This window comes from Lampetra fluviatilis, chromosome 75 (genome assembly GCF_964198595.1).
Source record: "Lampetra fluviatilis chromosome 75, kcLamFluv1.1, whole genome shotgun sequence".
Lineage (NCBI taxonomy): Eukaryota > Metazoa > Chordata > Hyperoartia > Petromyzontiformes > Petromyzontidae > Lampetra > Lampetra fluviatilis.
The window spans coordinates 150001-165978 of NC_136349.1; the positions used below are offsets into that span (position 1 = coordinate 150001).

The window sequence follows — 15978 nt, forward strand, 5'->3', positions numbered from 1 at the left end:
GATGAAAGTTGCAAGTGAGAATTCCGTCATCGCTTGCTGCTGGGGTTGGTATCGTCCCCCACTCTTCCTGATGTTGAGGGTAAATGGGCGAGGTTTAGGACTGTGGCTCATGCAGCTGCAATGGCTGCTTTGGGTACATAGTCCAGACCTCCCCAGAGACCCTGGCTGACAGAGGAGTTGTTCAGGCTGGCTGAGAAAAAGCCACAGGCCCACTCTAATCGGCTAAGAGATGAAAAACATCACGGGGCAAAGTGGGGATGACCCCTGCTGAGGCTGCGGTGCCTCAAATATTGGAGGAAGAAGTCACCCCCTGTGAGTGGCTGGCTGAAGTGCCATCTGTTGAGGAAGTACTGAAGGCGATCTGGAGTCTGAGACCAGGAAAGGCACCGGGCAGAGATGATCTCCCAAGCAAAATGCTGAGGGAGGATGGCGTTTGTGCACAGACTGCCCTATATGACATCATAACAACAGTCTGGACCACTGGACGGGTTCCGCAGGATTGGAAGGATGCCCTGGTGGTCCCCCTCTTCAAGAAAGGGGACCGCACAGACTGTAACAACTACAGGGGCATCTCACTCCTCAGTGTGCAGGGAAAGGTCCTGGCAAGGATTATTCAACATCGCCTTGCTAGGCACGCTGAGGAGAGGCTTGCGGAGCCCCAGTGCGGTTTCAGGAAAGGGCGGTCCTGCACAGATGCCGTATTCTCTGTCCGTCTGATACGGCAGAGGTGTAGGGAATTCCAACAAGACCTACATCTCTGCTTTATTGACCTGGTCAAGGCTATGATACCATCAGTAGGTAGGCCTGGGCTCTGGGTTGTTCTTCGTGCTAATGGAGTCCCTGACCCTCTGCTCATGATCATTAAGGACCTTCACGTGGCCTCAAGGTGCACATGGCCTGGCACAAGCGTCGTGGTGACGTCACCGCCACTTGGTGGCGAATGGCGGTTGGTGTTGTTGTTGTGTGTGAGTCTCTATGAATGTGCGTGCGTGTGTCTGTGCGTGCAGCCGTACCCACACTACGTGCCACGTCGCATGAGTAGTCGAAGACTGAGGTCACATCAACCACCACCACCACCACCAGCGTACCACCACCAGCACCAGCACCACCATCACCACCACCACAGCTTCCTCCCTTACTTCCTGTGAGTACAGCACAACCACCACCACATCCACCACCACCATCAGCACCATCATCACCACCACTACCAGCACCACCATCAGCAGCACCACCACTACAGCCACCACCATAACCACCACCACAACCACCATCAGCACCATCATCACCACCACTACCAGCACCACCACCAGCAGCACCACTACAACCACCACCATCAGCACCACCACCACTAGCACCACCACTACAACCATCACCACCACCAGCACCACCACCACAACCACCACAACCACCACCAGCACCACCAGCACAACCACCAGCACAACCACCACCACAACCACCATCAGCACCATCATCACCACCATCAGCAGCACCACCATTACCACCACCACCATCTTCACCACCACCACCACCACCATTAGCACCACCACCACCATCTTCACCACCACCACCAGCATTAGCACCACCACCACCTCCATCTTCACCACCACCACCACCACCACCATTAGCACCACCACCATTACCACCACCACCACCATCTTCACCACCACCACCATCAGCAGCACCATCACCATTAGCACCACCACAACCAGGTCGGTGCTGCCATTGTCTCCATGTGGCTATAGTAGTGGTGGTTGTGGTGGTGGTGGTGGTTGTGGTGGTGGTTCTGGTGGTTGTGGTTGTGGTGGTGGTTGTGGTAGTTGTGGTGGTGGTGGTTGTGGTGGTTGTGGTGGTGGTGGTGGTTGTGGTGGTTGTGATGATGATGGTTGTGGTGGTGATGATGGTGGTGGTTGTGGTGGTTGTGGTGGTGATGATGGTGGTGGTTGTGGTGGTTGTTGTGGTGATGATGGTTGTGGTTGTGGTGGTTGTGGTGATGGTGGTGGTGATGGTTGTGGTGGTGGTTGTGATGATGGTGGTGGTTGTGGTGGTTGTTATTGTTGTGGTGGTGGTGGTGGTTGTGGTTGTGATGATGGTTGTGATGATGGTGGTTGTGGTGATGGCTGTGATGATGGTGGTTGTGGTGGTGATGGTGGTGGTGGTTGTGGTGGTTGTGGTGATGGCTGTGATGATGGTGGTGGTGGTTGTGGTAATGGTTGTGGTTGTGGTGATGATGATGATGGTGGTGGTGGTGATGGTTGTGATGGTTGTGGTGGTGGTTGTGGTGGTGGTTGTTATTGTGGTGATGGTTGTTATTGTTGTGATGGTTGTGGTGGTTGTGGTTGTGGTGGTGGTGGTGTGCAGGTCGGTGCTGCCCGTGTCTCCCAGTCTGGGCCCAGCAGCAGCAGCCTTCAGCCTGGAGCTGGACGTGGACGATGGCGAAGTGGAGAACTATGAGGTGCTCACCACTCATCCCACCACTCACTCGCTCACTTGCTCACTCACCCACTCACCCACCCACCCACTCACTCAGCCACTCACTCACCACTCACTCACCCACCCACCCACCCACTCACTCGCCCACCCACCCACCCACTCACTCGCCCATCCACCCACTCACCCACCCACCCACCCACTCACCCACCCACCCACCCACTCACCCACCCACCCACTCACCCACTCACCCACTCACCCACTCACTCACCCACCCGCCCACTCACCCACTCACCCACCCACTCACCCACTCACCCACTCACTCACCCACCCACCCACTCACCCACCCACCCACCCACTCACCCACCCACTCACCCACTCACCCACCCACTCACTCACTCACCACTCACCCACCCACTCACTCACTCACCACTCACTCACCACTCACCCACCCACCCACTCACCCACTCACCACTCACTCACCCACTCACTCACCACTCACTCACTCAGCCACTCACCACTCACTCAGCCACTCACTCACTCACTCACCACTCACTCACCCACTCACTCACTCACCACTCACTCACCCACTCACCACTCACTCACCACCCACTCACTCACCACTCACTCACCCACTCACTCACCACTCACTCACTCAGCCACTCACCACTCACTCAGCCACTCACTCACCACTCACTCACCCACTCACCCACTCACTCACTCACCACTCACTCACCCACTCACCACTCACTCACTCACTACCCACTCACTCACCACTCACTCACTCAGCCACTCACCACTCACCCACTCACTCACCACTCACTCAGCCACTCACTCACCCACCAACTCACCCACCCACCCACTCACCACTCACTCACCCTCCCACTCACTCACTCACTCACCCACCAACTCACCCACCCACCCACTCACCACTCACTCACTCACCCACCCACTCACCACTCACTCACTCACCCACCCACTCACTCACCACTCACTCACTCAGCCACTCACCACTCACCCACTCACTCACTCACCACTCACTCACTCAGCCACCCACTCACTCACTCACCACTCACCCACCACTCACTCACCACTCACTCACCACTCATCCCACCACTCACTCAGCCACTCACTCAGTCATTCACTCACTCACTCAGCACTCACCACTCACTCACCACTCACCCACTCAGCCACTCACTCATCCCACCACTCACTCACTCACCACTCACTCACTCACCACTCACTCACCACTCACTCACCACTCACTCACCCACTCACCACTCACTCACCACTCACTCACTCACTCAGCCACTCACTCACTCACCACTCACTCACCACTCACTCACTCACTCACCCACCCACCCACTCACCCACCCACTCACCCACCCTCTCACTCACTCACCCACCCACCCACTCACCCACTCACCACTCACTCACCCACTCACTCACCACTCACTCACCCACTCACCCACTCACTCACTCACCACTCACTCACCCACTCACCACTCACTCATTCACCACCCACTCACTCACCACTCACTCATTCACCACCCACTCACTCACCACTCACTCACCCACTCACTCACCACTCACTCACTCAGCCACTCACCACTCACTCAGCCACTCACTCACTCACTCACCACTCACTCACCCACTCACCCACTCGCTCACTCACCACTCACTCACCCACTCACCACTCACTCACTCACTCACCACCCACTCACTCACCACTCACTCACCCACTCACTCACCACTCACTCACTCAGCCACTCACCACTCACTCACCCATCCACTCACCACTCACTCACTCACTCACCCACCCACTCACTCACCACTCACTCACTCAGCCACTCACCACTCACCCACTCACTCACTCACCACTCACTCACTCCTCATCCCACTCACTCACCACTCACTCACCACTCATCCCACCACTCACCACTCACTCACCACCCACCCACTCACTCACTCAGCCACTCACTCAGTCACTCACTCACTCACTCAGCACTCACCACTCACTCACCACTCACCCACTCAGCCACTCACTCACCACTCACTCACTCACCACTCACTCACTCACCACTCACTCACCACTCACTCACCCACTCACCACTCACTCACCACTCACTCACTCACTCAGCCACTCACTCACTCACCACTCACTCACCACTCACTCACTCACCCACCACTCACTCACTCACCCACCCACTCACCCACTCACCCACCCACTCACTCACTCACCACTCACTCACCACTCACTCACCCACCCACCCACTCACCCACTCACCACTCACTCACCCACTCACCCACTCACTCACCACTCACTCACTCACTCAGCCACTCACCACTCACTCAGCCACTCACTCACTCACCACTCACTCACCCACTCACCCACTCACTCACTCACTCACCACTCACTCACCCACTCACCACTCACTCACTCACTCACCACCCACTCACTCACCACTCACTCACCCACTCACTCACCACTCACTCACTCACCCACCCACCCACCCACTCACCCACTCACCACTCACTCACCCACTCACCCACTCACTCACCACTCACTCACTCAGCCACTCACCACTCACTCAGCCACTCACTCACTCACCACTCACTCACCCACTCACCCACTCACTCACTCACTCACCACTCACTCACTCACCCACTCACCACTCACTCACTCACTCACCACCCACTCACTCACCACTCACTCACCCACTCACTCACCACTCACTCACTCAGCCACTCACCACTCACTTAGCCACTCACTCACTCACTCACCACTCACTCACCCACTCACCACTCACTCACTCACCACCCACTCACTCACCACTCACTCACCCACTCACTCACCACTCACTCACTCAGCCACTTACCACTCACTCAGCCACTCACTCACTCACCACTCACTCACCCACTCACCCACTCACTCACTCACTCACCACTCACTCACCCACTCACCACTCACTCACTCACTCACCACCCACTCACTCACCACTCACTCACTCAGCCACTCACCACTCACCCACTCACTCACTCACTCACCACTCACTCAGCCACTCACTCACCCACTCACCCACTCACTCACCACTCACTCACCCACTCACCACTCACTCACTCACTCACCACCCACTCACTCACCACTCACTCACTCAGCCACTCACCACTCACCCACTCACTCACCACTCACTCAGCCACTCACTCACCCACCAACTCACCCACCCACCCACCACTCACTCACCCACCCACTCACTCACTCACCCACCAACTCACCCACCCACTCACCACTCACTCACCCACCCACCCACTCACCACTCACTCACTCACCCACCCACTCACTCACCACTCACTCACTCAGCCACTCACCACTCACCCACTCACTCACTCACCACTCACTCACTCAGCCACCCACTCACTCACTCACTCACCACTCACCCACCAACTCACCCACCCACCCACTCACCACTCACTGACCCACCCACTCACCACTCACTCACTCACCCACCCACTCACTCACCACTCACTCACTCAGCCACTCACTCAGCACTCACCACTCACTCACCACTCACCCACTCAGCCACTCACTCATCCCACCACTCACTCATTCACCACTCACTCACCACTCACTCACCACTCACTCACCACTCACTCACCACTCACTCACCACTCACTCACTCACTCACTCAGCCACTCACTCACCACTCACTCACCACTCACTCATCCCACTCACTCACTCACCCACCCACCCACCCACTCACTCACTCACTCATCCCACTCACTCACTCACTCACCTACACACTCACTCACCACTCACTCACCACTCACTCACCACTCACCACTCATCCCACCACTCACTCACTCACTCACCACTCACTCACAACCCACCCACCCACTCACTCACTCACCCACTCACTCACCACTCACTCACTACTCACTCATCCCACTCACTCACTCACCTACACACTCACTCACCACCCACTCACTCACCACTCACTCACCACTCACTCACTCACTCACTCACCCACTCACCACTCACTCATCCCACCACTCACTCACCACTCACTCACTCACCACTCACTCACTCACCACTCACTCACTCACCACTCACTCACTCACTCACCCACTCACTACTCACTCACCACTCACTCACCACTCACTCACCACTCACTCACTCAGCCACTCACTCACTCACCACTCACTCACCACTCACTCATCCCACTCACTCACTCACCACTCACTCACCACTCACTCATCCCACTCACTCACTCACTCACCTACACACTCACTCACCCACCTACTCACTCACCACCCACTCACTCACTCACCACTCACTCACCACTCACTCAGCCACTCACTCACCCACCCACTCACTCACTCAGTCACTCACTCACTCACTCACCCACTCACTCACCACTCACTCACCACTCACTCATCCCACTCACTCACTCAGCTACACACTCACTCACCACCCACTCACTCACTCACCCACTCACTCACCACCCACTCACTCACTCACCACTCACTCAGCCACTCACTCACCACTCACTCAGCCACTCACTCACCACTCACTCAGCCACTCACCACCCACTCACTCACCACTCACTCAGACACTCACTCACTCACCACTCACTCACCACTTACTCACCCACCCATCCACTCACCCACCCACTCACTCACCCACCCACCCACCCACTCACTCAGCCACCCACTCACTCACCACTCACTCACCCACTCACTCACTCAGCCACTCACTCACTCAGCCACTCACTCACTCAGCCACTCACTCACTCAGCCACTCACTCACTCACTCAGCCACTCACTCACTCAGCCACTCATTCACTCAGCCACTCACTCACTCAGCCACTCACTCACCACTCACTCACTCACTCAGCCATTCACTCACTAAGCCACTCACTCAGCCACTCACTCACTCAGCCACTCACTCACCACTCACTTACCCACCCACTCAGCCACTCACTCACTCACTCAGCCACTCACTCAGTCACTCACTCACTCAGCCACTCACTCACCACTCACTCACCCACTCACTCACCCACTCACTCACTCACCCACCCACCACTCACCCACCACTCACTCACCACTCACTCACTCACTCACCACTCAGCCACTCACTCACCCACCCACTCACTCACTCACCACTCACTCACCACTCACCCACCACTCACTCACTCACTCACCCACCACTAACTCACCACTCACCCACTCACCCACCCACTCACCCACTCACTCACCCACTCACCCACTCATTCACCACTCACCCACCCACTCACTCACCCACTCACTCACCACTCATTCACCACTCACTCACCCACCCACCTACTCACCCACCCATCTACTCACCCACCCACTCACCCACCCACTCACCCACTCACCCACTCACCTACCCACCCACTCACCCACCCACTCACCTACCCACCCACTCACCCACCCACTCACCCACCCACTCACCTACCCACCCACTCACCCACCCACTCACTTACCCACTCACCCACTCACCTACCCACCCACCCACTCACCTACCCACCCACTCACCCACTCACTCACCCACCCACTTACCCACCTACTCACCCACCCACTCACCCATCTACCCACCCACCCACTCACCCACCCACTCACCTACCCACCCACCCACTCACCCACCCACCCATTCACTCACCCACTCACCCACCCACCCACTCACCCACCCACCCACTCACCCACCCACTCACCTACCCACCCACTCACCCACCCACTCACTTACCCACCCACCCACTCACCTACCCACCCACCCACTCACCTACCCACCCACTCACCCACTCACTCACCCACCCACTTACCCACCTACTCACCCACCCACTCACCCATCTACCCACCCACCCACTCACCCACCCACTCACCTACCCACCTACCCACTCACCCACCCACTCACTCACCCACTCACACACCCACCCACCCACTCACCCACCCACTCATCCACCCACCTACTCACCCACTCACCCACCCACCCACTCACCCACCCACCCACCCACTCACCCACCCACCCACCCACCCACCCACTCACCCACCCACCCACCCACTCACCCACCCACTCACTCACCCACCCACTCACCCACCCACCCACTCACCCACTCACCCACCCACCCACCCACCCACTCACTCACTCACCCACTCACCCACTCACACACCCACCCACTCACTCACCCACCCACTCACCCACCCACTCACCCACCCACTCACCCACCCACTCACCCACCCACCCACTCACCCACCCACCTACTCACCCACTCACCCACCCACCCACTCACCTACCCACCCACTCACCCACCCACTCACCCACCCACTCACCCACCCACTCACCCACTCATCCACTCACTCACCCACCCACTCACCCACTCATCCACCCACCTACTCATCCACCCACTCACTCACCTACCCACTCACTCACCCACCCACCCACCCACCCACTCACCCACCCACCCACTCACTCACTCACCCACTCACCCACCCACCCACTCACCCACCCACCCACCCACTCACCCACTCACCCACCCACCCACTCACTCACTCACCCACTCACCCACTCACACACCCACCCACTCACCCACCCACTCACCCACCCACTTATCCACCCACCTACTCACCCACCCACTCACCCACCCACTCACCCACCCACCCACTCACCCACCCACTCACCCACCCACCCACTCACCCACCCACCCACTCACCCACCCACCCACTCACCCTTTCACCCACCCACCTACTCACCCACTCACCCACCCACCCACCCACCCACCCACCCACTCACCTACCCACCCACCCACTCACCCACCCACTCACCCACCCACCCACCCACTCACCTACCCACTCACCCACCCACTCATCCACTCATCCACTCACTCACCCACCCACTCACCCACTCATCCACTCACTCACCCACCCACTCACCCACTCATCCACTCACTCACCCACCCACTCACCCACTCACCCACTCACTCACCCACCCACTCACCCACTCATCCACTCACTCACCCACCCACTCACCCACCCACTTACCCACTCACCCACCCACCTACTCACCCACCCACTCACCCACCCACCCACTCACCCACCCACCCACTCACCCACCCACCCACTCACCCACCCACCCACTCACCCACGCCACCCACCCACCCACTCACCCACCCACCTACTCACCCACTCACCCACCCACCCACTCACCTACCCACCCACCCACTCACCCACCCACTCACCCACCCACCCACTCACCTACCCATTCACACCCACCCACTCACCCACTCATCCACTCACTCACCCACCCACTCACCCACTCATCCACTCACTTCACCCACCCACTCACCCACCCACTTACCCCACTCACCCACTCACCCACCCACCTACTCACCCACCCACTCACCCACCCACCCACTCACCCACCCACCCACTCACCCACCCACCCACTCACCCACCCACTCACCCACCCACTCACCCACCCACCCACCCACTCACCCACCCACCTACTCACCCACTCACCCACCCACCCACTCACCTACCCACCCACCCACTCACCCACCCACTCACCCACCCACCCACTCACCTACCCACTCACCCACCCACTCACCCACTCATCCACTCACTCACCCACCCACTCACCCACTCATCCACTCACTCACCCACCCACCCACCCACTCACCTACCCACTCACCCACCCACTCACCCACTCATCCACTCACTCACCCACCCACTCACCCACTCATCCACTCACTCACCCACCCACTCACCTACCCACCCACCCTCTCTCCAGGCTCTGCTGAACTTGGCTGAGCGACTGGGCGATGCTAAACCACGTGGTCTCACCAAGCTGGACATCGACCTCCTCCCCTCCTACCGCTTCAACCCGGACAGCCACGCCAGCCAGCAGACACTGTGCGTCACTCACTGTTCTACACTCACTATGCGGCGTGTGCAGTGTGTGTGTAGGTGTACTCACTATGCGGTGTGTGTGGTGTGTGTAGATGTGTGTTGTATACTCACTATGCGGTGTGTGTGGTGTGTGTATACTCACTATGCGGTGTGTGTGGTGTGTGTATACTCACTATGCGGTGTGTGTGGTGTGTGTGGTGTACTCACTATGTGGTGTGTGTGGTGTGTGGTGTGTATGTTGTGTGCTGACTATGCGGTGTGTGTGGTGTGTGCATGTGTGCGGTGTGTGTGGTGTGTGTTGTATACTCACTATGCGGTGTGTGCGGTGTGTGCAGGTGTGTGGTGTGTGTGGTGTACTGACTATGCGGTGTGTGTGGTGTGTGCAGGTGTGTGGTTTGTATGTGCGACTTTGAGGTGCGGCAGCTCCTGCGAGTGCTGCCCTGCAGCCACGAGTTCCACACCAAGTGTGTGGACAAGTGGCTCAAGGTGGGTGAGGGGGTGGTGAGGGGTGAGGGGTTGGGTGAGGGGGTGAGTGGGTGGGTGGGTGGGTGAGTGGGTGAGTGGGTGGATGGGTGGGTGGGTGAGTGGGTGGGTGAGTGGGTGGGTGAGTGAGTGAGTGGGTGGGTGGGTGGGGGGAGTGGGTGAGTGGGTGGGTGAGTGGGTGGGTGAGTGAGTGAGTGGGTGGATGGGTGGGGGGAGTGGGTGAGTGGGTGGGTGAGTGGGTGGGTGAGTGGGTGGGTGAGTGGGTGGGTGAGTGGGTGGGTGAGTGGGTGGGTGGGGTGAATGGGTGGGTGGGTGGGTGCGTGAGTGAGTGAGTAGGTGGGTGAGTGAGTGGATGGGTGGGGTGAGTGGGTGGGTGCGTGAGTGAGTGAGTGGGTGGGTGGATGGATGAGTGGGTGGGTGGGTGAGTGGGTGGGTGGGTGGGTGCGTGAGTGAGTGGGTGGGTGGGTGAGTGGGTGGGTGGGTGGGTGAGTGGGTGGGTGGGTGGGTGCGTGAGTGAGTGAGTAGGTGGGTGAGTGAGTGGATGGGTGGGGTGAATGGGTGGGTGGGTGCGTGAGTGAGTGAGTGAGTGGGTGGGTGAGGGGGTGAGGGGGTGAGTGAGTGGGTGGGTGGGTGAGGGGGTGGGTGAGGGGGTGGGTGGGTGGGTTGGTGAGTGGGTGGGTGAGTGTGGGTGAGTTCCACACCAAGTGTGTGGACAAGTGGCTCAAGGTGAGGAGTGGTGGGTGAGTGGGTGAGTGAGGGGGTGGGTGGATGGGTGGGTGGGTGAGGGGATGGGTGGGTGGCGGGTGAGTGAGGTCCACACCAAGTGTGTGGACAAGTGGCTCAAGGTGAGGGGTGGTGAGGGGGTGAGGGGTGGGTGGGTGGGTGGGTGAGTGGGTGGGTGGGTGGGTGGGTGAGGGGGTGAGTTGCACACCAAGTGTGTGGACAAGTGGCTCAAGGTGGGTGGTGGTGGGTGGGTGGGTGAGTGAGTGGGTGAGTGGGTGGGTGAGTGGATGGGTGGGTGGATGGATGGGTGGGTGGATGGATGGGTGGGTGGATGGATGGGTGGGTGGATGGATGGGTGGGTGAGTGGGTGGGTGAGTGGGTGGGTGAGTGGGTGGGTGAGTGGGTGGGTGGGGTGAATGGGTGGGTGGGTGGGTGCGTGAGTGAGTGAGTAGGTGGGTGAGTGAGTGGATGGGTGGGGTGAGTGGGTGGGTGGGTGCGTGAGTGAGTGAGTGGGTTGGTGAGTGGGTGGATGGATGGGTGGGTGAGTGGGTGGGTGAGTGGGTGGGTGAGTGAGTGAGTGAGTGAGTAGGTGGGTGAGTGAGTGGATGGGTGGGGTGAATGGGTGGGTGGGTGCGTGAGTGAGTGAGTGGGTGGGTGAGGGGGTGAGGGGGTGAGTGAGTGGGTGGGTGGGTGAGGGGGTGGGTGAGGGGGTGGGTGGGTTGGTGAGTGGGTGGGTGAGTGTGGGCGAGTTCCACACCAAGTGTGTGGACAAGTGGTTCAAGATGAGGGGTGGTGAGGGGTGAGGGGTGAGTGGTTGGGTGGGGGAGTGGGTGAGTGGGTGGGTGAGTGGGTGAGTGGGTGGGTGAGTGGGTGGGTGGGTGAGTGGGTGGATGGGTGGGGGGAGTGGGTGAGTGGGTGGGTGGGTGGGTGAGTGGGTGGGTGGGTGAGTGGGTGGGTGGGTGGGGGGAGTGGGTGAGTGGGTGGGTGGGTGCGTGAGTGAGTGAGTGGGTGGGTGGGTGAGTGAGTGGATGGGTGGGGTGAGTGGGTGGTTGGGTGGGTGGGTGGGTGCGTGAGTGAGTGAGTGAGTGGGTGGGTGAGTGGGTGAGTGGGTGGGTGAGGGGGTGAGGGAGTGAGTGGGTGGTTGGGTGAGGGGGTGGGTGAGGGGGTGGGTGGGTGGGTTGGTGAGTGGGTGGGTGAGTGTGGGTGAGTTCCACACCAAGTGTGTGGACAAGTGGCTCAAGGTGAGGGGTGAGGGGGTGGGTGAGTGGGTGGATGGATGGGTGGGTGAGTGGGTGGATGGGTGGGGGGAGTGGGTGAGTGGGTGGGTGGGTGGGTGCGTGAGTGAGTGAGTGGGTGGGTGGGTGAGTGAGTGGATGGGTGGGGTGAGTGGGTGGGTGGGTGCGTGAGTGAGTGGGTGAGTGGGTGAGTGGGTGGGTGAGGGGCTGAGGGGGTGAGTGAGGGGGTGGGTGAGGGGGTGGGTGGGTTGGTGAGTGGGTGGGTGAGTGTGGGTGAGTTCCACACCAAGTGTGTGGACAAGTGGCTCAAGGTGAGGGGTGAGGGGGTGGGTGAGTGGGTGGGTGGGTGAGGGTGTGTGTGAGTTCCACACCAAGTGTGTGGACAAGTGGCTCAAGGTGAGTGAGGGGGGTGAGTGAGTGGGTGGCTGAGGGGGTGAGTGAGGGGGTGAGGGGGTGGGTGGGTGGGTTAGTGGGTAGGTGGGTGGGTGAGTGGGTGGGTGGGTGAGTGGGTGAGTGTGTGTGTGAGTGAGTTTCACACCAAGTGTGTGGACAAGTGGCTCAAGGTGAGTGAGGGGGTGAGTGAGTGGGTGGCTGAGGGGGTGAGTGAGGGGATGAGGGGGTGGGTGGGTGAGTGGGTGGGTGGGTGGGTAGGTGGGTGGGTGGGTAGATGAGTGGGTGGGTGAGTGGACAAGTGGCTCAAGGTGAGGGGTGGTGGGTGGGTGAGTGAGCGGGTGGGCGAGTGGGTGGGCGGGTGGGTGGGCGAGTGGGTGGGCGGGTGGGTGGGTGAGCGGGTGGGCGGGTGGGTGGGTGAGCGGGTGGGTGGATGTGTGGGTGAGGGGGTGGGTGAGTGGGTGAGAGGGTGGGTGGGTGAGAGGGTGGGTGGGTGAGTGGGTGGGTGGGTGAGTGGGTGAGTGGGTGGGTGAGTGGGTGGGTGGGTGGGTGAGTGGGTGGGTGAGTCGGTGGGTGGGTGGGTGGGTGGGTGAGTGAGTGGGTGGGTGGGTGAGTGGGTGGGTGGGTGGGTGAGTGGGTGGGTGGGTGGGTGAGTGGGTGGGTGGGTGAGTGGGTGGGTGGGTGAGTGGGTGGGTGGGTGGGTGGGTGAGTGGGTGGGTGGGTGGGTGAGTGGGTGGGTGGGTGGGTGAGTGGGTGGGTGGGTGAGTGGGTGGGTGGGTGGGTGGGTGGGTGGGTGAGTGGGTGGGTGGGTGGGTGGGTGGGTGAGTGGGTGGGTGGGTTGGTGAGTGGGTGGGTGGGTTGGTGAGTGGGTGGGTGGGTTGGTGAGTGGGTGGGTGGGTTGGTGAGTGGGTGGGTGGGTTGGTGAGTGGGTGGGTGGGTTGGTGAGTGGGTGGGTGAGTGGGTGAGTGGGTGGGTGAGTGGGTGTGTGGGTGGGTGTGTGGGTGAGTGGGTGTGTGAGTGGGTGGGTGAGTGGGTGGGTGATTGTGTGGACAAGTGGCTCAAGGTGAGGGGTGGTGGGTGGGTGGGTTGAGTGGGTGGGTGGGTGGACAAGTGGTTCAAGATGAGGGGTGGTGGGTGGGTGAGTGGGTAGTTGAGTGGTTGGGTGGGTGGGCGGGTGGGTGGGTGGGTGGGTGATGTTGGTGGTCAATTTGTTGATGTTGTTGTTGTTAATGTTGTTGTTGTGATTGTTGATGTGGTTGTTGCAGACTAACCGGACCTGCCCCATATGCCGTGCCGATGCCTCAGAGATTCCACACGAGGGAGAGTGACACTCACCAACTCACTCTCCACCACACTCACCACCACACTCACCACTACTACACTCACCACCACACTCTCCACCACACTCACCACCACCACCACACTCACCACCACACTCACCACCACATTCACCACCACACTCACCACCACACTCACCACTACCACTCACCACTCACCACAACCACACTCACCACACACACTCACCACCACACTCACCACCACCACCACACTCACCACCACACTCACCACCACACTCACCACCACACTCACCACCACCACTCCCACCACCACACTCACCACCACACTCACCACCACACTCACCACCACACTCACCACCACCACAACCCACACACACAGCCGCGTGCAACCGCCGGTCACTTGGCAACGGTCATCGTCGCCATGGTGACCGTTGCCGCGGTGACCGTCGCCACGGTGACCGTCGCCGTGGTGACTGCGGTTGCACGACTTTTACTTTGCTGTGGCTTTTTAGGTCGTAGTGAGGGTGGTGGTGGTGGTGATGACGGTGGCCATGGCGATGGTGATGGTCGTGAGGGTATTGGTCGTGGTGATGGTAATTGTTGCGATGGTGGTGGTGGTGATGGTGGTGGTGGCAGTGGTGATGATGACCGTGATGATGACGATGGTAATCGTAGTGGCGGTGGTAATAGTAGTGAGAGGGTAGTGATGGTGGTGGTGGTAGTGATGGTAGTGGTGATGATGGTGGTAGTGATGGTAGTGGTGATGGTGGTGGTGGCAGTGATGGTAGTGGTGATGGTGGTGGTGGTGATGATGGTGGTAGTGATGGTAGTGGTGATGGTGGTGGTAGTGGTGGTGGTGATGATGGTGGTGATGGTAGTGATGATGGTGGTCATGATGGTGGTGGCAGTGATGGTAGTGGTGATGGTGGTGGTGATGATGGTGGCAGTGATGGAAGTGGTGAAGGTGGAGGTGGCAGTGATGGTAGTGGTGATGGTGGTGGTGGTGGCAGTGATGGTGATGGTGAAGGTCGCAGTCGATTCTTCGTGTCCAACCACCACCACCACCTCTCTCCTTTCATGAAGCTAAGAGGGGCGAGTGTTGTAGAGGCAGGGGGGTGGGGGGGCACGTGCAGGGGCTGCAGCTCCATCCTCGATGATTAAGATGTTGGGTGGGTGGGTGAGTGGGTGGGTAAGTGGGTGGGTGAGTGGGTGGGTGAGTGGGTGGGTGAGTGGGTGGGTGAGTGGGTGATTGGGTGGGTGAGTGGGTGGGTGAGTGAGTGAGTGAGTGGGAGTGTGGGTGGGTGAGTGGGAGGGTGAGTGGGTGGGTGAGTGGGTGGGTGGGTGAGTGGGTGGGTGAGTGGGTGGGTGGGTGAGTGAGTGAGTGAGTGGGAGTGTGGGTGGGTGAGTGGGTGGGTGAGTGGGTGGGTGAGTGGGTGGGTGGGTGGGTGGGTGAGTGGGAGAGTGAGTGGGAGAGTGGGTGGGTGAGTGGGTGGGTGGGT

General features: G+C 59.6%; 1 protein-coding gene across 2 annotated transcripts in view; it reads left to right on the top strand.

Moving 5' to 3' along the window:
• The window catches only part of LOC144953381 (RING finger protein 44-like), a 44715-nt gene extending 29087 nt beyond the window's left edge, over window positions 1–15628 (top strand). For both annotated transcript variants that reach the window (XM_078883941.1, XM_078883942.1), the window contains exons 7-11: window positions 1008–1144; window positions 2359–2452; window positions 10232–10353; window positions 10737–10836; window positions 14447–15628. In XM_078883941.1, the coding sequence (XP_078740067.1) occupies window positions 1008–1144; window positions 2359–2452; window positions 10232–10353; window positions 10737–10836; window positions 14447–14509 (516 nt within the window). In that variant the 3' untranslated portion in view covers window positions 14510–15628. The remainder of the gene's footprint in view (window positions 1–1007; window positions 1145–2358; window positions 2453–10231; window positions 10354–10736; window positions 10837–14446) is intronic.
• Window positions 15629–15978: the final 350 nt, after the last annotated feature.